Source organism: Chroicocephalus ridibundus, chromosome Z (genome assembly GCF_963924245.1).
Source record: "Chroicocephalus ridibundus chromosome Z, bChrRid1.1, whole genome shotgun sequence".
NCBI classification, from domain to species: domain Eukaryota; kingdom Metazoa; phylum Chordata; class Aves; order Charadriiformes; family Laridae; genus Chroicocephalus; species Chroicocephalus ridibundus.
This window is the reverse complement of record NC_086316.1, coordinates 67,280,146-67,301,785: the sequence shown is the minus strand read 5'-3', so window position 1 is coordinate 67,301,785 and position 21,640 is coordinate 67,280,146. Positions and strand designations below refer to the sequence as shown.

Here is a 21,640-nt window from a genome sequence, read left to right as displayed (position 1 = left end):
ATTATTAAGGATTTTATGAAGATTTTTATTAAATGCCAGGGCTGGGGGCCGCCAGCGCTGAAAGCATCAGGTTGGGGGCAGGAAAAAAACCATAAACCATCCGGCAGCATCTTGGCTTTACTGAGCCCCGGGCCGGCAGAGGGTCCCCCACCGGGACAGCGTTCCTCAGCGGCAGAGGGTTCCCCCCACCCAGAGTGGGTCCCTCTCACGGGAAGAGGGACCCCAAGGGGACAGGGTTCCCCCACTGGGTGAGGTTTCCCTCGTCGGGACAGGGTTCCTCACCCGGGAGAGCGTCCTCCACCGGCACAAGGTTCCCCACCGGGAGAGGGTTCTTCACCAGGAGAAGGCGCCCCCCGCGCCCCGGGCAGAGTGTCCGCACCCCCCCTCCCCGCGGTGCTGCACCGAGCCCAGATGAAGTTACCGACGGGGCTAGGGGACGATAAACTGACCCTTCTCCTCTTATGATGGGCTTTTAGCTATTTTCTGCAGGGTTTGGTTTACTACTGGTTTACTACTTAAGGTTTTGTTTTCCTGCGCTTAGGTCAGCGCATCTAATTTTGTTTTTTTCCCAAATCATGACCAAGCCAGCGCTTGTCAGTTTGAAATGGGGAATGACACCATCGGGCATAATTATTTTGTGCGGGCTGGAGTTACCTGCTGGGGTAAACTCGTTCTGTGCCAATGTATTTCCTCTCCCATCTGTGTTCACCCCCCACCAGCAAATAAACGAGCACAGGTGACAAGTAGAAAAGAGTTTATTCAAAGTTCAGATGGTCCTTCCCTCCTCATCTTTATGGACCATCCAAATAAATAATGCATTACCTAAGACTCTGTAGAGTACGTACATGCTGGATTTTTTTTTTAAAAAAAAAAACAGCAAAGGGACAGTGCAACAGACATACAGTAACACCACGCGCAAAACGTGATCTTACTTTAAAACATTTACAAAACAAGAGGCAAACACTTTGTCAATTAGACTCTACATCAGCTCTACAGAGCACAAATGACAGACAGCACGGAGCCAGCCCAGCCCAGGGCCGAGGCAGGCAGCACGGTGGCTGAAGGCACGGGGTGGCCTTGCTGTTAGCACCCCGCAGTCAGTGTCTGCCCCACAGCCAGGGGCACTTTTGTGCCAAGCACGGGGGCAGGAGGGGCGGCAGGGACTGCTCGTTCAGGGACACCAGGACCTGCAGGTGGTCCATGCAATCCTGCAGGCGCCCCTGCGAGTAGCCGCTGACCCGCAGGTCCAGGGGCCTGCGGTGGCCCAGCAGCCGGTCCGCCAGCCCGAGGCTGCCGGCGGCCAGCAGGGAGGGGGTGTATTTGATGAAGGTGTAGTCGGCCAGGCTGAGCTCGGCCATCCCCCCGGCCAGGCTGCGGGCGTTCGCCGCCTCCACCGCGTCGGCCCCCAGCTCCTGCAGCCGCACCTGGTTGAAGTGCTCCAGGAAGAAGCTGATGGTGGGTGCGGACAGTTCGAAGCACAGGCGGTTCAGGACGACGCGCTCCAGGTTGCGGAGCTGCTCGCGGGTGAAGGCGCCGCAGCAGAGGGCGAGGAGCTCCTTCACGGTGGGGGGGTGCACCTCCACCTGCCGGGGGGAAAGCAGAGGAGGGGATGCTGCAGCCGCGGGAGCAGCGCGGAGGAGTAGCGGGGGAGGGAGAAGGCTGCGGAGCCCGGCCCGGTATGAGCCGCTCGGCGTGGCCGAGGAGGGCTGCAGAAAGCCCGGCGGCGGGGCAGCCGCTCTGCGGGGCAGCCGCTCTGCGGGGCCTCCCCTACCTGCTTGCAGGCGATGAGCAGCGTCGTCACGCCCAGGAGCTGGAAGCAGTCGGCGGCCACGGGGGTGGTGGCGAGGAAGCGGTCGAGGGTGTTGACGGCCAGGCAGAGCGCCTCGAAGGAGATGTCGAAGTGCCGGTGGACGGGGATGAGCCAGCTGACCAGCTTGCAGCGCGCCTCCGCCGTCACCTGCGGAACCGGGACCGGGGGTCAGGCGGGCCCGGCACCGGTCTACCGCCGCCGTCCCCGCTTGTCCCTCCCGTCTTACCTGCGGCTGCCGGGCGAGCGGCTCCTGCGGCTGGAAGCGGCTCTCCAGCCCCTTACGGGAGCGGTACCAGCTCTCCCCGTACTCGCGGAAGGCCTGCAGATCCTGCGGGCTCCCCCATACCGCTGGCGCTGCCGCCGCTGCCTCCGGTCGCCACCGCCGCCGCCGCCACACCGGTCGCCGCGGACAGCGGCCGGGGGAGCCGCCGGCTGCCCGCCTCAGCAGGCTCCCGCCGGGACAGCCGCCCGCCGCCGCCGCCGTCATCACCATGATGGGAAGTGGGTCCGCCACCCACTCCGGCTGCCCGGCCCCGGCCGCTGCTATTTGAGCGGACGGGCGGCGCCACACCCACGGCCGCCCGCCTCCCCCCCGCGCACCGCCGGCAGCGTCGTCTCCAAAACAAAATCCGCAACCGGGACAAAAAAAAAAAGAACCCGATAAGCAAAAATCTGGCTCTTCCCCAACACCTTCCGCCGGTAGGGTAAGGCGGCTGTGGCCTCCAGAGGAGCATCCCCACTCCCAGGACCAGCACAGAAGTGCCCCAAAACCATCGTGTCAGAGCCCAAACCCAGCCAGCTGAAGTTTTTGCCACTACTAACATAAAATGACTCTCCAGCTCCCAGCATTTTAACTCGGTGAGCTGTAACACCTACAGCTTGCTCTGCATAAGTAATACTTTAATTTGCAGTCACTGGTAAATACAGCACAAATACACCAGGGGAGACACAGGCAACAATGCGAGTTCTCTGGGCAGTTTCGGTCTCAGTTTGCTTCCCTCCATCCACTGTTTGTGCAAGGGAGCACTATTTTAGTCACCCAAATGGAGGGAAATCAAAATGTTCCTGTACTGTGACCCCTGCTTTATAGAAGCAGAATTGAGGCCAGAGGTGACTATTTTATCAGGTATGATCTGGTTACATGATCCCATTGACCGAGTGCACTATAGATGAGGAGAGACTTGTAGAAGGAAAAAGAAAAGCTTCCCTGGGACAGGCAGTGGGGAAGATGGCAATGGGAAAACGGAAAAAGAGAGCTTGGAGCAGTCTACAAACCCAGCAGCAAATGAGAGGTAGAGGTGGGAATGGTGCAGCTTGAATGGCGGCATCAGGAAATCCTCTTCAAGAAGATACAGAGACCAGCAGGTCATGCTGCCTTTAAATAAAAGGTACACCCCGAAGAGCCCCACTGTGACTACGGTGAGAAAGACCCAGTGATGCTGGTCTCGTGTCTGACAAATGCATTGAGGAAAGTAACACAAAGGCGTTAACAGAGGTTATTTATTAAATAAATGGAACAAAAGAGAAAGTTCATCCACCTGAAAAAGCACAGGCACAAGAGTTACTCAAATACACTGCAGAAGCAGAAAGTCACTGTAGTCTTTGTTTTTAATTTTAAGATAACTGTGCTTATCTGTACACCACAGTGTGACCTGCTTCATGTTTTGCAGAAAACGTGCTCACCCAGGAGAGTGTGCAATTTTCAAGTTATTACAATATATCCCCTTAATAACAACTAAAAGCAGCTATTACTTTAAAAGATTACAAAGCAGGGCATGCTAGAGGAACACGAAGAATGCCTCTGAATTTCAACATTACCATACATAAATGGAACAAAACCTCTCTACTCATCACAGCTAAATAAGGAAGAGGAACTCAGGGAAAATTCTCACTTTCACTAAAATTTAGTCATTTAAAACCAATAACTGATACATGAAATACAAATCCAAAAGAAAGAAGAGCTTGTTAGTTGTTGAATTATTGAAATGTATTTCTAATTCATGTTTCCAAAGGATATAAATAAAAGACTTCAACTAGAACAAAATCTATGAAATTGTTTAGGGTGCAGATTTAATTTTATGTTCAAGGAATACAGTTCGCAGGTTTTTATTTCCATGCCTCTGACAAGAAATAAGAACATGTCTGCGAACCCAGAGTGCAAAATTAAAGTCTCAAGATCAAAATTTAAGTGTTTAAATGCTTCCTTGCATAAATGTTGTCTACTTTGGAACTAAAAAAAAGCACTTCCTGGCTCTTCTAGGAAACCAGGACTATCACTAGTTTATCACAATTCATAAAAGGTTAACAGACACGACCACTTTTCCCTCAGAGTTCTTATAGAACTACTATTAGGAGAACTTGCCTCTTCCAGAAATCAGTGTAGGGTAACGTGCAAAGGCTGGTTTACTTTCAGCTCATGTTTCTCTCGTAGCAGGGCAGTACCAGCTCTGCTATGATAATATAACTGGACAGCTCCATGTATTTTGGATTTTCACTCATTTTCCTCAGTTCCCTTTCTGTACAGTATTAACCTCTGCTGTTAACTATCTTCCACACTATCCTCTGCCTGTACATACAGAGTTCATACCTGACTGCACTTGTCTAATGGCAACCCCTCCTACCTCCCAAAATATTCCTCATTCTTGAAAGCAGAGTTGGTGATCTAAAATTAAAATGTAAATGCTGTGGATAGGTGGAATGTAAAAGCATCTGGTTCATTAACTTATCTGGTTAAGGAATATTCAGCATAAAAGAAATACGAAACAAAGGAACATTGTGAACAACGATAAGAGAGAATAAAGACGACCAGAAGGCTTCAGCCAGTGATAGATGAGCCATCAAAGGAAGTGTTCTGGTACAGCCATGAAGAAGGTCAACCTGAACTTTGACCAATGAAGGGGGAAAAACATCATTTGAGAGGGCTTGCAGGATTGCACAAAACTTAAAGGAAATGGACAGCAAAACTTACTACAGTAGCAGGGAGAGACAAAAATCAGGGTGAATAGTGAGGAACAAGCGTGAGAAGAGGCAGAGGATGGGTCAGTACACTTGTCGAGCTGAGCACCTGGTCACAGCGGTCCATACTATCTTCTTATAAAGCATTTTCTTCATGTAAACCATACAGAAAAATGAAGACATCTATAAGATGTATTGCTTTAATACTGTAAATTCATAGATCAAAAAAAAAATTACCACTTGGGAAATACACATAAGAAACATTTGTGTTCTGTCTGCACGCATCTAATGGATTTCTACTCAACTGAGATTCAGGACCCAAACTCTAATAATTACTACAGTTGATACCACCAGTGATGATTGGTACATTAAAAAAAAATTGGCCACAGACATTTTTGTATTGAAAAGAAAACTGTTCCATACATTATTCATACAGACAGGCAAATGGCACCCAATGTATTGCAAAGGCTAAACATGATGAATGTTCATCTTTAAAAATGATATAAAGAAAAGTAAATTCTATGCAAAAATCATGCAAGTCTTTCCACACCATGACTGGTACCAATCACACTAAGTATTTAAATACTTTCAGTTAATGTTGGAGTGCCTATTTCCCCTGCCATTACTGAAGCTCTGGTTTGTTACTGATTTCTGGTTTCAGTTACCATTCTCCGTTTTTATAAGTTCTTTGATGATGTGTAAGACCTTGTCATCTAGGAAAGAAGAGAATCACGGTGAGTGGAAAAGAATGAACTTAAAAATTAATTCCCAAACCCCAAGAAAATTAGAACACACGTCTAGCTCTCAGAAGCTTAATCTTCATGTTTTAGGCTATGCCAGACTCTAAAACAAGACAAGTGATTCCCATTTGTGAAGCAAAAGGGCAAACAGTAACTCCACAGTACATCATTAGAAAGTTTATAAAGTTAGTCATCAACTGGTTGTGGCTATTTCAGTATTTCGCAAAATAAATTGAGAAAGTGATGTGTTAACTACAGATAAATTAGCATTTGGGAACTCCCTTCCTTCCTCCCCATCTACAATATTCTTCTGAACATCCAGTGTTCAAAGTTTAAACTGTGCTCCTCTATGCCTTACACTTTGGGGGCCAACACGCAATTCCCCATCATTAATCTAAATTGTAAGACAACTTGTGTAACACTTAGAATTCATCCATGTCTGAGGTTCACCACACACAATCTTACTTCTGTTTTGAGATGCATACCTCAACGCTACCACTACCTTGAATGTTGTTATCAGGGATATCTTTGGAACAGCAGTTGTGCAGATCTTCATACATCTGGGGTGAGCCACCCCATAATATATGTAGGATGTAGTAATGACTTTTTGGATGTGTCTCAAGACAATGGAATGATATTCAAGTCACACTAACCCTACCAAGTAAGGATGTAGTGTACTAATGCTTCCTCGTGTTTGCCACAAGGTCCATTTAACAAATAGCAGCAATGCAGTAACAAAGTTACCTTCAAGTGACATTTTAGGATTTTCAAGCTTCTTCTTTAAAACAGACTCAATAAGAACCCTCAGCTGTTTGAAAATTACTGCTATCTTTACAGGAGCCTATAAAGAACAGAGAAGACAAACATTTGCATTACTCAGACATTTTATACCAAAATACAGATTAAAAGATTACCTTACATATAAATAGAAGTTTATAACAAGATTCCTGGAAATAATTCTAAGCAGACGGGCAGCATTCTCATGAAATGATTTGGCTTACATTATGCGCTCTTATCTTTAAGCACCTGTTGTTTGTAGCATCACAGCCTGAATAACAGCAGCTTACAAGGCTAACTCAGAATATGTTCCCACACATATAATCAACAACCAGCATATGGTGGAATCATTAATTTACCAATATCCTACTTACTGTAATTGCTTTTTTCCAAGGTATGAAAGTACAAATTATTTTATACCTGAAATAAAATATCTACACATTTCCCTCTCAGGGGGTCTGCCTGGCCTCCTGAGAAGGCAATCACAAATCTCACTAAGAATTTGGATACCTAAAGCTGAAGCCTTTTCCAGGAATCTTTCATTTTATCCCTCCCCTCCCTATTCAGTCTTTATTTCATTTATATACATACGCCTGTGGTACAATAAGTAGCTATTATGGAAAAAGCACTAAATGCAACATATTGTGCTTAGCATCTCAGTAGAAACACAGACATTCTGAAACACACTACAAGATGTAATCGGCCCAGCAACCAAACAACCTATAGCTGCCCAGAGACCAAAATAAATTCTCCAACAAACCCCAAAGGGAGCTGCTTTTTAAAATTCAACATTCATGACAACCAGTGAATTCAATTAGATGGTTGTTTGCTTGCATCATCGGAGTGCAAAAAACGGAAGTGTTTTGTAGCTTATAGTCTTCCTTGAGGGTAACACAGGCCCACAGGAGCACAGAAAATTGTAACCAAGTAGCTGGCAGGCTAGCAAAAGACAACATTTGCCATTTAACAGAATTTACACAGGATTTTGGCATGTCACCCATTTTAATTGTGTCTGCAAAAATAGGCTAAGAATATGCACTCTGTTTTCCCACTCCCAAATAAAACATTTTCACCTGGAAAGAAAATACCCCAAACAAAAAAACAAAACACCCCAAACCCAAGCAAACAGGTATTATCCATTTGGATTTTCTTCTTGCCCCAGATAATTCTGTTTGGGCTACAAAGCAAAATAAGTAGTATTTTAGAGATAAATGTGTACTTACATGATCGTAAGATTTTAGGAAAAGGTAATACAAAATAGCACCCTCATCTGCTTTCAGTACCAGCTCTATAAAATACGGTTTAGTCTATATCTATTTCAAATACCTTTTCTGAAAAAACGCTGACTTTCTTCATGAAGAGAGAAGGAACCGATTTGTTTCAAGTTGCACATTACAAGCCTACTCTTTCGTGTGTGATTTGCTAAGATTTCATTACATGTACGTAAAAAGTTTCCCATCATTTCCTTTAATTCTCTCCTACCTTCCTCTCTTTTGTCTTTGTCCCACATATATAGTGTTCTGAATTAAGCTTGTGCATCAACTGTAAGACAAAAGCCCATGGAACCACAAAAGGTACTTATTACACCAACACACCTGAAAATGGATCCAGCCATCAACTGTCAGCAGCCGCTCCCGATGCTGGACTTCTATATCCCCACCAAAAAGCAAAATGGGGAAGGGGGATATTAAAGTAGTCTCTCTCAAATACACCCTAGTGTACCTCACCTGCATATAAACAAACACAAGCATTAAAAACAACAGAAAACCCCCAAGCCACATAAAAATCTATAGTATCAAATTTGATTGCTACTTTTAAAAGCAAAAAAAAATACACTTTTTTTTCTCTTAACATCCAGTCAACACAAGTCATTGTACACAGGACAACCGATGGCAATTTGTCTGCCTTAGACCACATGAAACACATCACCTCTAACTAAGTGACAGGCTTATAAGCTACTAGGAAATTAGCTGAAGCCGCAATTTTCTTGTTAAAATTCAAACAGAAACCTAATGTTAGCCTAGTGCTAACATAGTCTAAGAGATATCAAAATTAATAAAAGTAAAAGGCAGGTAAAACTGTTCCATTATACATTCTTCTTAGCAGCAGCTGGCTTCTCAATCTGTCCACATAGGCACATGATAAGTGTGGGCGCACTTGTAGACACAAGCACAGTGTGAGCTATGGGGCTCAGCACCTGTTAACTCCGGCCTTGGAGCTTCCCACAGATAAAGACGGAACAGGATGGGAAGGAGTTGTAGTGGGAGGAAAGGGAACAAAAAGAGTACATCTTCACACAAAAGTACAGCTTTTGTTTGTTCCACTATTCATGGAATAACTTCCCTACCTTATCTGCTCTCTTGCCTTTACACTACTAGGTTCTTGGGGGCAGGAAATATTTTCAGCTCTCCAAAAAATATTATCACTTTATTTGCTTTAAGAAATTTAATCAATTTCCTGCTTCTCTACAGTAAAGTTGGCCAGTAAGAAACACCTGTCAAGGTCTTGTTGTACCAGAACTGTAACTAAATATAAACACTTAAATTTAGCAAATAGCTGACAAGTTTTCTTTTGTGAGGGGGAAGAAAGTGATGGGAAAAAAAAAATGCAATTCACTTAGGAAGTTCCATGGTCAATTACAGAATTGGCTATTTCATTTTAAGTTATTATTGGGGATATGCAAGGCCTGTACCAAGTTTCAAAACTTCTGAGTCTGCTTAGAACAGTAAAAAAAGAAAATGCACACTTTGAATTGTTACTACTACATATTACTGCTTAAAGTGATCATATTAAAACCAACAGCACTGTATTAAAGAAGTCAATGATACTATTAAGTTAAATGATACACAAAGGTACTTCTGTTTATAGCTATGAGTTTCACCATGAATAGATTTGTTCATGATGTTCAGCCTTCTTTCTTCAGCACTCAGTTGACTTATTTTTATGGACTTTAGGATCATTAGATACTAACCACTCTTAAGACGAACAAGGCATTTGGATACACTTTACACTAGTGTATGTTATTTAATATTAGAGGCACAACTCCACCTTTACAGAGACTATCAGCTACATTCACTATTTTCACTTACCTTTTCCTGGTAAAGGAGCCATCCGTATGTCTGTAAGTCTCGATTTACAGAGGAGGGATGCACTTGCGCTTTACCCTGAGCAGTTTCTACCATGCAAGCCAGCTTCTCTGTAATATCCACAGACTTCGTATATATTATTTTTCCTACATTGTCATACAGCCCTGCAGTCAACACAGCTTTAAGAAGAGCTATTTCGTGGAGAGAAAGGGATTGTGTGGCTCCATTTCCATCCCATCCACATTGTGCTGTAGGTGCTGTGAACCCTGCTGCTCTGACCACCCTTATGAGTTCTTGCTTCACATCCTGAAATTAGTAGTGTATTAGTAAAATCGCAACTTTAGCAAGGTACATACTCCATGCCATCAGTGGGCAATGACACTCCACCCCAAATATTCACACTCTCCAGGGGAAAATCTCTCACTAGAAAAACACTTGTATTTTCTCCAATCACTTCAGAATACTGTCTGTTTCTATGAGAAAAACATTACCTGGAATATTGGGTTAGATATACAGTACTATATATACCACAAATACTAAATCTCTCACCTGTAGTTAAAATAAAAAGATGCTTAGGAGAGCTCATCCACCCAAACTTAAATAGGAGAGACCAATTAAATAGTTACCTCACCAAAAGTAAAAGGCCATTTACATAAGTTTGTGGCTCGTCTTTCAAACTAACTGTTAACAAACCTGTTCTTCAATATCAAGAATTAACACAATCCAAGTATTTCAATTAATACATTTTGATTCTCTGGTGGAAGGAAAGACTAGCTTCTCCAGTGGCAGTGACTGCAAACATGTACACCAACAAAGCATACATATCAAAACTCAAATGCAGACACAGCTACCTCAACTGAGGGTGTGCATTTCATCAGTCCCCACCATTTCACTTGCTTTTGTCTTATCTAAATAGTAACTGTGATATAACACCTCTTTAAAAAGGCATGGCATTTTCAGAGGGAAATATTAACAAATAACTTTTGGGTGCAGAGCATAGTTATTTGATTTACCTCCAGAGTTAAAAGTGAAGTCCTATTAAGGAAATTTCTTCTGCAATAAGTCATTTCAGCACGATACCCCCCTTCTTGTCGAGCCCTTTTCCACCTAAGGAAAAAATCCTGTCTTATTACCACAAAAGGAATCACATCAAGATTATAACAATATGAAAGTGGTAGTAAGTTAAAAGGCAATACTGTGTTTTGGTTGGCATTCTCCACTCAGAACTAGAAATAAGTTGCATTAACAAAGATAAATGCTGCTGGTCTAAGAACAGTCTTAAGAACATGCCTGTAACAAATTTGAAAGACACTAACAATATACAAGGTAATTTTCTGTCAAAAATTACACACTTCTGTCTTGACAGTTGAAACAAAATTCAGGTGTAGTTTTTGAGACTTAGTGATAATACCCAAAAAAGAAAAAATATGTATATCATTCTGTAATATATATATTTGTACTTTCTCAAATACAAAATATTCAGGTCAGCATACCACAAACAGCAAAAAAACCATACTTTAAGCACTAAGATACACAGACAAGCATGTGTGCAAGCATAGTTAAAAGGAGCTAAAGGATAAAGTATAAGCAAGCTATCCTTCTTCGTTACAGCATTTGGCAATCAATTGGTATTTGGAAGAGAAAAACTTCAGGTGCAAGCAATTCAAGAGAAGATACTTATTAAGGATTCTTTACAGAACTACATTACTTAAATATTACCTGCATCTAGCTATAAGCACAGAAGAATTATTATTTACCCCAGATAAGCGTTGTAGATTGTTATATGGTCTGAAACTGCCATTGCTAGAGATGATTTTGCAAGATCTGCTTCATCTTTTCGACCAATTGGTGTAGTAAATGGGGATTTTTCTGTCATGACAGCAGCCAGAGTTGCCTGCAATTAGTGAAGAGTCATCACTTAAGAGTATTTTATTATAAGCTTACAGGTTTATCATACAAATAGCTTTACATTTTCTTTTACAATAATATTTAATGATACTTTATCTTCTACTAAGTCTCAAGTAAAACCTATCACTCTAAGGATTTCCTACATAGAATTCAGAGGTTACTTGTATTAAACATTGCTCACATATTGCCTTATATACACCGATAAAAAAAAAATTACATCTCAAAAATCGCATGAAATGGTTTGTCAAATGACAGCACTACCTGACACGATAAAGGTCAGATTAAGCAACTGCTTTAGATTATACCACATTAACAGGAGACACTGAAAGGGCAAAGAATTTTAACTTTCAGTTTTCAGCAAATAACATACCCATGCTGCCTCCTAATTTGCAGTGAACTAAATGGATTAGGTGGAAGTGTAAACTATGCCACAGTCTTCATATAGTAAGTTACCACATCAATTAATTTGCAGTAACTTTACATCAGCATGTTCTTGGCGTACATGCTGGGGTAATCCAGACCGGTCTAACCCACATGCAAGAGGGCTTTTTCATTAAATGTCACACTCCCTGTGATCATAACAGACAGAACTGGAGACCAAGTCTGACTACCCACTCGTGAATAGTACCTAGGAGTTTAGAATCATTTAGGTTGGAAAAGATCATCGAGTCCAACCGTAAACAACACATAAATTGTTCCCCTTTGTGATGTCCAGGTGCCCTTACCTTAACATAAACATTTTAACTTCTTGCATCATCCTCTCAAAATACCATGTTGCAAGAAATCAGGTTAATTGTAAGGAGATAACCATTTCTATACTTTTTTTTTAATTAGATATAAGTTTGTTTGGGGTTTTTTGTTCGTTTTTTATTTTTTACTCACCACAGGATCCAAGCAGCCAAATATAGCACCAAATATAAGCATTTTGCCAATCTTTACATTGACAGGAAGAGCAGCAAGGTGCTGGCCCAATGGAGTCAGTTTGGGCTCGTTTAACAAACAAGCCCCAATCTTCCTCAACAGGTTCATTGCATTACCGATTACTTGCTGCTGTGGCGGGTCTAATGCTCTGGAAAGGAAATCTTCAGGAGAGCCAAGATTGCATTTCTGTGGAGTAAATGAGTATATATTTCAATACAAAAATTTATTATAATTAACTTTTATAGTAGCTACAAAGGAAACTGGAAAGCTGTTCCCTCCCCTCTAAACCAGCCTCTTGGCTCCCAGAACACAGGCATGCCCCACATTAGGTTAACGAGACCTCATTGTTTGGAAGGACTTCATATGGCTTGAGCACTGATCACAGAAGCATGTTACCAATGCTCACGCATGAGCAGGAGGGTCTCAAACCTGCTGAGATGCAGTTCAGCCTGGCACTAATTTGCTAGGTTGCTGGTTTTCCCGTGTACTTCCTACTCAGGATGGGGAGAGACAGAATGGAATTGCTTCCTTAAGCAGAAATCAGTTTGAAGGCTACTTAATTAAGGTTGAATTGTCTCCCTGAGGTAAACTGGAATAGTATAGTATCCTCTTCTCACTCAGCAGCACGCTCTGGATTTTTCGAACACACAGTACCAGATTCCCCCCTGCTCTGTCGGGAGAAGCCCCACCACTACACTGCATCAGGGCTGTCCTAGCAAACCTTTTTAGCTTACAAGGTCAGTAACTCCAAAACCACACGATAGCATGAAGGTATAATTCCTCCAAAGGCACATGTAATATTTTTAGCTAACAAGGTCAGCAATTCTAAAACCAAAACCATACCATAATATGAAGGCATAACTCCTCCAAAGGCACACGCAATATTTCTGGAACAGAATATTCCATGAAATTTTCAAACCTGCAACATCATAAGAACACAGAATCACAGATAGTCAATTTAACCTTTGAATTCAACTTATAAACTCGTGTTCCATATGCTCATTCTTTGCAGATGTTATTTTGAAGGGGAAGGCGGGGGGGGAGCATCACGTGTTTTAATGCATGGGTAAACACTTCATCCTTTGAATAAAGGCCTGTGTTTTAGCTTGGAAAAGCAAGAGTTTCAGTGAAAGAGAGGAAAAAGCAGTAAGACCCCGCTTTTCAAAATAAATTCTTAAAATACACAGCTCTCAAACTGCAAGTCTTGCACATGGCTAAAACGCACACTTCATTGGTTATTTCAAAATACTTTTACCTTAACTGTTTCTCAGCTGAAGGTTCCTTCAGACTTTCAGACAAGCAAGAAAAAGGTTATTCCACTGCAGTAACAGAAACTAATCCTGCAGTGATGTATAATTTGATATTTTCCCTATCTCTTATCCATAGAGATACTACTTCAGAAACCTACAGATTTGTCAGAGAAAAAAAAAAAATCAAAGGTCAAGAGGTGAGGTTTGTGTATATTTGATGCAGGGCAGCAGTTGTTATTAAAAACTGATTTTCTACAATTCTTTGGTGCTGCGCTTTTCCTTTAATTATGAAAATTTTTTCAAAACACTTCCATTATAGAGATACTAAGAATAAAATTAACTTTTTTTAATTCTTGAAACAAAAAAAACTAGTGTAATACTTTATTTATACAATATTCAAATCCTTTGTTGTTTGTGTTTTGAGGTGGGTTTTTTGGTGTTTTGTTTTGTTTTTCTACAGCTTAATCTTTCCAGTTTACAATAGCTGAAGTGAATTTCAACAAGAATTCTTGGTTTTGCACAGAAAAAAAAAGACAAAAGATATTTATGTGATTAGCAAAGTCTTGCTAACTTAGTTTACTTTACCTGTCTCTTGTGTACATTCGGAAGCAGAATCCATCCCTAACACGCCCAGCTCTTCCTTGTCGCTGCAGAGCACTAGCTTTACTAACAAAGGTCTCCTCCAGGGAACTCATCTGACTACTTTCGTGATACCTTAAAAATTGTAAAGCAAGTGCCCGTTCAGATTTCAGAAATAAAACTTTGATGTATACTTAAATACCAGCATATTGATAATATATCTAACTAGTACTTATTTGAAAATATTATAGTCTTGAAAACTAAGCATACCTCAGGGAACTGTACATCATAGAACCTTGGATATAAATCACTAATTAAAGTGTAAAAATTGGAAAAAGAAAGAGCTATTTCATCTTCCTGTCAATTCAGAATTATTTTAGTTATTTTACATTCTGTAGGACTATTCCCATTTAAAATGTTCAAAAAATAACTTCTAAAAACTGAGACAGTATAAAAAGGATCCGCTTTATTTTTAATCCAGTACTTAATCATGATTCTCCCTATCTCTGAACTCCCCTTCTTGTTCTTCACATCATTTGAAAATCCAAGCATTCATCCCAAACTTCTACCTAAACTCTAAGCTATTCAATGAGCCCACCGCATTTCTTGTCCAGAACTGCAGTTTAATGAGGATGCTACAAAATTCTTGCAGTACTAACCTCCAAATATTTACAGTAATTACAGTATGACTGATGAAAATCAAACTCACCTATTTTCTTTTGTTCTCCCAGTATCAATTACAAAGACAACATCTGGTATCGTAATACCTGTCTCTGCTATATTGGTTGCCAAAACAATCTGAAAAGAAGTAACATAACATAAATAAAAGAATCATGGGATGTCTGCCTGACAGTTTTCATCCTTTTAATCAATATTATGGAATAAATTTGGTTGAAGTTTTTTACCCAGATATGTTTCCTTCAGTAATCTGACAAAGAATTAAAAACTACATGATTGGAAAATGGCTTAGTCTTCCCCAATTAATGTAGAATCAAGTTAAATGAGAATTTCACATTGAATTTTTGTTTTATAATCCATCAAAATTACTAGCTAGTACCTGCCAAAATTGGTCAACTTTTAATTAAATAGTTTGTCAGTAAGTAAAATACTATCTTCCTAGATAAAAATGTATAGTTGCTGGTTAGCAGTAGATAACTAGCATAGAATGATTTGGGTTGGAAGGGACCTTAAACACCACCCACTTCCAACCCTGCTGCCCTGGGCAGGGACACCTCCCACTAGACCAGGCTGCTCAAAGCCCCGTCCAGCCTAGCCTTGGACACTTCCAGGGATGGGGCATCCACAGCTTCTCTGGGCTGGGCAACCCCTTCCAGTGTCTCACCACCCTCACAGTAAAGAATTTCTTCCTAATATCTAATGTAAATCTACCCTCTTTCCATTTAAAACTGATACTCCTCGTCCTATCACCACACTCCCTCAATAAAGAGTCTCTCCCCATCTCTCCTCTAGGCCCCTTTCAGGTATGGAAAGGCCATTATAAGGTCTCCCCAAAGCCGCCTCTTCTCCAGCTGAACAACCCCAGTTCTCTCAGCCTGTCTTCATGGGAGAGGTGTTCCAGCTCTCTGACCATTTTCGTGGCCCTCAATATAGGAAACCAACAATTAAAGAAGCTATTAGAAAAATACTAGGTTTAAAAATTTGTCCGATTACTGTCAAGGTTTTCACAGCATGCTCGATTCTATCTGTTAGAGAGCACCAAATTAGAAGAATTGCTTCTTTGCAGTGAGAAAATTCCAGGAACAAGTGGTTGTTGTGCAATTCTGTATGATTTGATTTTAAAACAATTCAGAGTTGCATTCACAGAAAGTTTCTCCTTTTAGTGGCACAAATTGCGTTTCTAAATATATCATACCTTTCTAATACCAAGAGGAGGTATTGTAAATGCAGCTGCTTGATCTTGAGTTGAAAGAACAGAATGCAAAGCTATCAACCTGTGCCTAGAATAAGAAATTACACTAGTCAATATACACTTATCAAATCAAGATATGGTTAAAAAAATGAGATCAGAACGATGACAACAGTTTGGAGAAAGCAGCCAGAGTGGACACTTGAAAGAGAAACTTTGTATTATTAGGTATGAAAGTCTGCTTCAATATTGTATTACAGTGTCAAGAAAGGACCATCATCACCATTAGTTCATAGGGCTGTTCTCCTATTTGATAATAATGCAGGAAAAATAGTACTATTGCAGAACTCCAGGTTAATTTACATCAATAACCTAGCAAAAAAGGGAAGCAGCTATCCCTGAACCCAAGCTCTTTGCACTGTGCCTCCAAGACAAAGACCATCATTGAAACCTTGCACAGAACTATAAGCACAAGCAACTTTTAGCCTAAGTAGACAAAGGCCTTCAGAGATGAGACAGCCAGAGATTTGTACTTTCCTTCTCTTCTAGACCTTGACATCTCAGTCCATCTATGAAGCTTTAGAATTTGACTGCAACTGTTCTTTTTATGCCAACGTGTTGCTAACTTTTAGTTACAAAAGAAATGTCAAAACTATCTGTCATTACAGCCCTATGCCATTTCTCTTGGTAGACTACTGTCTCTGGATCTCTTCTCAGAGATGTACATGTTTACTTCCATGTAAACAGTAGGCGACAGAAAGCTATATTCCAGATATGGTAGCTTCCATACACTAAGCAGTGGAAAAGTGTTCAAGTGCTTTGTGATTAAGTTTGTTGAAAAATATAATAAAATAAGAGTTATTACTGTACCATTCCTAAGCACCTGTCATTTTTGCTTGGATCATTTGCAGATAATAAAATTACATTTGTAGCGCAAACAACTCAGAGGTATAAGACTCAGTTTCCCTTTTCAAGAATAGCAGACCTTAAAACCCCAAACATATTAAGTTAAACGATTAACTTCATAGAAAATACCTGCATTACCTGTCACGCAAGTTAAATCTTCTGTCAGTTGAAATGAGATCATACAGCTGTTGGATGTGGGCAAGGCCTGGTAAAAAGATCAGCACAGCACCCTCAATGTTCTTGAACTGGGGACTTCTATCTGGAAAGTTACAGTACATAGTTAAAAATCACATAGGCACATAGTTAAAACAAATATGTATTTGCAAACAGTTTCACTTGAGAGCAGGAACTAATTCTCGTCCCTGCAGTAAACATTTTTTAGGATATTTCACCAACACAAGCGAGGTAACTGGTGATGTCATGACTGGAGGCAGCCTGAGCTGCAGTGATCCGGGTGGAGTCTGCAGTCCTGAGGCATATGGGTCAGGCAAAGAGTAGTCAAGAACTTCAACTTTAGTAAAGCAAACTTCCAGCTCTTCATGGAGTTAATCAACAGGACCCCCTCGGAAACTACCCTTGGGGACAAGGGCGCAGAACAGAGCTAGCAGATCTTTAAGGATGCTTTCCATAGAGCACAGGAGCTCTTGATCCCCCGGTGTCAGGAAACGAGGGCAAGAGACCAGCACGGCTGAGTCAAGACCTGCAGGTCAAACTAAAGAGCAAGAAAGAGATGCACAAGCAGTGGAAGCAGCTGTCTGGTTGTGTAAGGATGGGTTCAGGAAGGCCAAGGTGGAGCTGAACTCGTCAAGGGATGCAAAAAATAAGGTATGTCAGCCCAGAAAGGGAGGTTATAAAAAGCATACCCCCCTCCTTGATGAGCAAGGCTTGCAAACTGGTAACAACAGATGACGAGAAGCCTGAGGTTCTCAGCTTTTTTTGCTTTAGTCTTCACTGGCAACCTCTCTCACCACACCTCTTGAGTGGATGGACCACAAGGCAGGGACTGGGGTAGATAAGTCCCTCCCACTGTAAGAGAAGATCAGGCTTGTGACCACCTGAGGAACCTGAACATATGTAAGCCTATGGGACCTGATGAGATGCATCACAGAGCCCTGAAGGAATTAGCTAATGTAGTCACCAAGCCACTCTCCATGGTATTTGAAAAGTCATGGCAGTCAGGTGAAGTCCTTGGCAATTGGAAAAAGGGAAACATTGCACCCATTTTTAAAAAGGGTAGAAAGGAGGACCCCGGGAACCACCGCCCTGTCAGCCTCACCTCTGTGCCTGGGAAGATCATGGAACAGATCCTCCTAAAAAGCTATGCTCAGGCACACAGAGGACAGGGAGGTGATTCAAGACAGCCAGCATGGCTTCACCAAGGGCAAGTCCTGCCTGACCAACCTTGTAGCTTTCTATGGTGGAATGACTACATCAGTGGACAAGGAAAGAGCTACAGATGTCGTCTATCTGGACTTCTGTAGGGCCTCTAACATAGTCCTCCACAACATCCTTCTCTCTAAGTTGAAGAGATATGGATTCGATGGGTGGATGAGGAATTGGTTGGATGGCCACATCCAGAGAGTAGCAGCAGTCAACAGCTCAATGTCCAGATGGAGACTGGTAACAAGTGGTATCCCTCAAGGATCGATACTGGGAACAGTACTGTTTAGTATCTTCATCAGTGACACAGATAGTGGGATCAAGTGCACCCTCAGCAAGTGTGCAGACAACACCAAGCTGAGTGGTGCAGTTGACATGCCTGAGGATGTTATCCAGAGGGACCTGGAAAGGCTCCACAAGTAGGCCCGTGTGAACCTCATGAGGTTCAACAAGGCCAAGTGAAACATCCTTCACCTGGGTTGGGGATCCACCTGGTACCAATACAGGCTGGGAGATGAAGGGAATGAGAGCAGCCCTGCCAAGAAGGAGTTGGGGGCACTGGTGGAAGCAAAACTGGACAGGAGCCAATAATGCGCACTAACAGTCCAGAAAGCCAACTGTATCCTGGGCTGCATCAAAAGATGTGCAGCCAGCCAAAGGAGGTGACTCTGCAGCTCTGCTCTCACGAGACCCCACCTGGAGCACTGCATCCAGCTCTAGAGCCTTCAGCACAGGAAAGACATGGAACTGCTGGAGTGAGTCTGGAAGGGAGCCACAAAAGTGATCAGAGGGATGGAACACCTTTTCCTATGAGGACAGGCTGAGAGAGTTGGGATTATTCAGCATGGAGAAGAGAAGGCTCCAGGGAGACCTTTATTGCAGCCTTTCAGTACTTAAAGGGGGCTTTAAGAAGGATAGGGATAAACTTTTTAGCAGGGCTTGTTGTGACAGGACAAAGGGTAACGGTTTTAAACTATTCGGATTAGATGTATGTAAGAATTTTTTTTTTTTTTTTTCCAATGAGGGTTGGGAGACACTGGAACAGGTTGGCCAGAGAGGTGGTAGTTGCCCCATCCCTTGAAACATTCAACGTTAGGTTGGACAGGGCTCTGTGCAATTTGATCTAGCTGAAGACATCACTGCTCACCGCGGGGGGGTTGGACTACATGGCCTTTAAAGGTCCCTTCCAACCCAAACTATTCAATGATTCTATGCAAGAATGAAGTCCTTCATTATCAGTAGAACACACTGGAAAACAAGTCTAAAGGACAACCCCAAGCATACAAACTTCTTAAGAATTAGACTGTACCTAAGTATGCAAGCAACTCCAAAATAAGTTCAAGGTTGATCTTGTAAGGGTTCATATAGAAGATAGCCTGCTGTGTACGACTGCTATACTTCGCATAGTAAGGAGACAAATCGATACCAGATCCAGACTGGATTGGGACATACTCCTAAAAAAGAAGAGCAGGAAAAAATTGTATTCTTAGTGGCTTGGAAGAAGGTAAGAAAGAAGGTAGTCAATTTGTCATTCACTTAATTTAGGTTTCTTAAAACAGAGATTGAGATAAGAGACATTTAATTGACTAACTTCCCACCAAAACAGTTAGATTAAGTCACAGCCGCCTACGTAACTTCTATATAGGTATCTACTACTGTTAAATGACATCCAAAATTAGAAAAAAAGAAGAGTAAAAAACAAAGTCTGTGGAAGCAATACTACACAGATTGTTTTATGAATGAAAACAGTTCCTAGGTCCATATCTGGCACCTAGACAGTATCAATTCAAAATGGGTTAACAAGGTGGCTACTCTTCTCTCAAAACTCCTGTTTTGAGGTATAAGAAACCAGTCTGCTCTCTTTCCTCTCCCTCACTTCACCCTTTTCAACTTTCATTGCAACCATTAGTTAAGAGTAAATAAGGTGGCAACTCCTGCAGTGTTTTGGAGCAGGAGTAAAGGCAGAGGAAGGGAGAGTTAGCAGAACATACAGACATTTAAATTGTTTATGAACATCTTACAGATAAATATTTAGCATAAGGTTTCAGTGTTAAGTGGCACTATTGTAAATTATTTCATTGCTAACCAATGCATTTATCCCATATGCACCACATATCCTTCTGTACTGAAGGCTCAAGAGAAACGGAGGAACGCTCAGGAAAGCACTTGGGCTTCAACTAAAAGATGTTGTTCTGATGTATGGGGTAACTACCACTCTAGAGAGGGAAAAAATGAAATAATCACCCGAGCACATAAGAGCATGTTTTTCAACATATGCACCGATGTTTCATCACATCAAGCTAAATGGTCCTGCAGAGATTTTGAGAGAGCAAATCAGAGCAGACAGGTATCTATCCAAAAGATATAGAGTCTAGATGAACAACTTAAGTTGCCTAAAGTCTGACAGAATTCATACTCTTCCTTTCAGGAATTTTGATCCAAAAGCACATACAGCTGTCACTGCAGAGCACCTACAGGATTAACCTCAGTCTGTTACACCAAAAAGCTCTACACAATAATCTCATGTAGATCATCTCGTTTGGCATGCCAAGTAGGAGGATCTTAGGAGTTTTTCAGCTGAGAAGGATATGGGCTTGCCTCTTCTGCTCTTAGGTTCACTACTTAGCAGAATTCTTTGGGAGAAAAAAAACACTCAAACTTAAATGCTTTCTCCTGCTGCTGCTTATAGATCTAGAGCTGGGAATCTGTACAAGAGAACTCGACGTCAAGTATACCAAAATCAAGGCAGCTATAAAGGAGTTGGAGAGACAAACATACAGGTGCAGCATTAATAAATATTCAGTTTCTGCTGTAGGAGTGCCATTGTGTCCATCTTTTAGCAACTGAAAGAATATTTGATATTATACAACCCGATCACATTTAATAAGAGGAACAAAAATGATAAAATAATAATAATAAAAAAATCAACATTTCCAAGACAAAACTAGAAATGCCTGTTTTACCTGATACTTTGTAGTGCCTCCTCCTTTGCTAGTAACATTTACTGTTACTTCCTCCTCCTCCTCCAAGAACTTCTGACAATATTCTGAGTCTTTCTCCAGAACATAGCCAGTTGCTTCAATTACATCTTCAACATGGAAAATCTTTAGTGAAAGTTCACAGAAGAAACACAAGGCACGTCAAAAACTAATCAGCACCCTTTTTGTTTTTCAGAGCTTACATGCAAAGCTTAACAGGGCACACCCTTCTCAATGTTGTAATAGATCTTGCAAATTTCAACTTAAATTTTCTTATGCTTTTTGAAAACCTAAACTTAGACCTGCTACAAGTTTGTTAATGGGCCTCTGCATATGATCACTAACATTACCTTTACAGTAGCCTATATGAGTATATATGTATGAGAAACATACATAAGAGCGTAATGACAAAGTTGCATAGGGGGTGGGGGGAATTCTTTAATGCTTTCCCTTTAATAGGGAAAAATCACAATGTCAATGATG

General features: G+C 41.7%; 2 protein-coding genes across 3 annotated transcripts in view; both read right to left on the bottom strand.

The window, feature by feature from the left end:
- Positions 1 to 778: 778 nt before the first annotated feature.
- CCNO (cyclin O) lies at positions 779 to 3,162 on the bottom strand. 2 transcript variants are annotated; one of them, XM_063319929.1, is made up of 3 exons: positions 2,037 to 3,162; positions 1,772 to 1,957; positions 779 to 1,583 (listed from the first exon to the last, which is right to left on the bottom strand). In XM_063319929.1, the coding sequence occupies exons 1-3, from the start codon at positions 2,301 to 2,303 to the stop codon at positions 1,098 to 1,100; spliced, it is 939 nt and encodes a 312-aa protein (XP_063175999.1). In that variant the 5' UTR covers positions 2,304 to 3,162; the 3' UTR covers positions 779 to 1,097. The 2 variants fall into 2 exon arrangements, with proteins under 2 accessions (XP_063175999.1, XP_063175997.1); XM_063319927.1 differs by having other exon boundaries at positions 1,772 to 3,162.
- Positions 3,163 to 3,293: 131 nt separating this feature from the next.
- The window catches only part of DHX29 (DExH-box helicase 29), a 29,641-nt gene continuing 11,294 nt past the window's right edge, over positions 3,294 to 21,640 (bottom strand). The window contains exons 14-27 of the mRNA XM_063319926.1: positions 21,143 to 21,283; positions 19,489 to 19,633; positions 16,938 to 17,058; positions 15,900 to 15,984; positions 14,736 to 14,824; positions 14,033 to 14,161; positions 13,041 to 13,116; positions 12,159 to 12,383; positions 11,126 to 11,262; positions 10,382 to 10,475; positions 9,372 to 9,674; positions 7,878 to 8,009; positions 6,250 to 6,346; positions 3,294 to 5,478 (exon numbers count right to left, since the gene is read on the bottom strand). Coding sequence (XP_063175996.1) covers positions 5,423 to 5,478; positions 6,250 to 6,346; positions 7,878 to 8,009; positions 9,372 to 9,674; positions 10,382 to 10,475; positions 11,126 to 11,262; positions 12,159 to 12,383; positions 13,041 to 13,116; positions 14,033 to 14,161; positions 14,736 to 14,824; positions 15,900 to 15,984; positions 16,938 to 17,058; positions 19,489 to 19,633; positions 21,143 to 21,283 — 1,830 coding nt within the window. The 3' untranslated portion in view covers positions 3,294 to 5,422. The remainder of the gene's footprint in view (positions 5,479 to 6,249; positions 6,347 to 7,877; positions 8,010 to 9,371; positions 9,675 to 10,381; positions 10,476 to 11,125; positions 11,263 to 12,158; positions 12,384 to 13,040; positions 13,117 to 14,032; positions 14,162 to 14,735; positions 14,825 to 15,899; positions 15,985 to 16,937; positions 17,059 to 19,488; positions 19,634 to 21,142; positions 21,284 to 21,640) is intronic.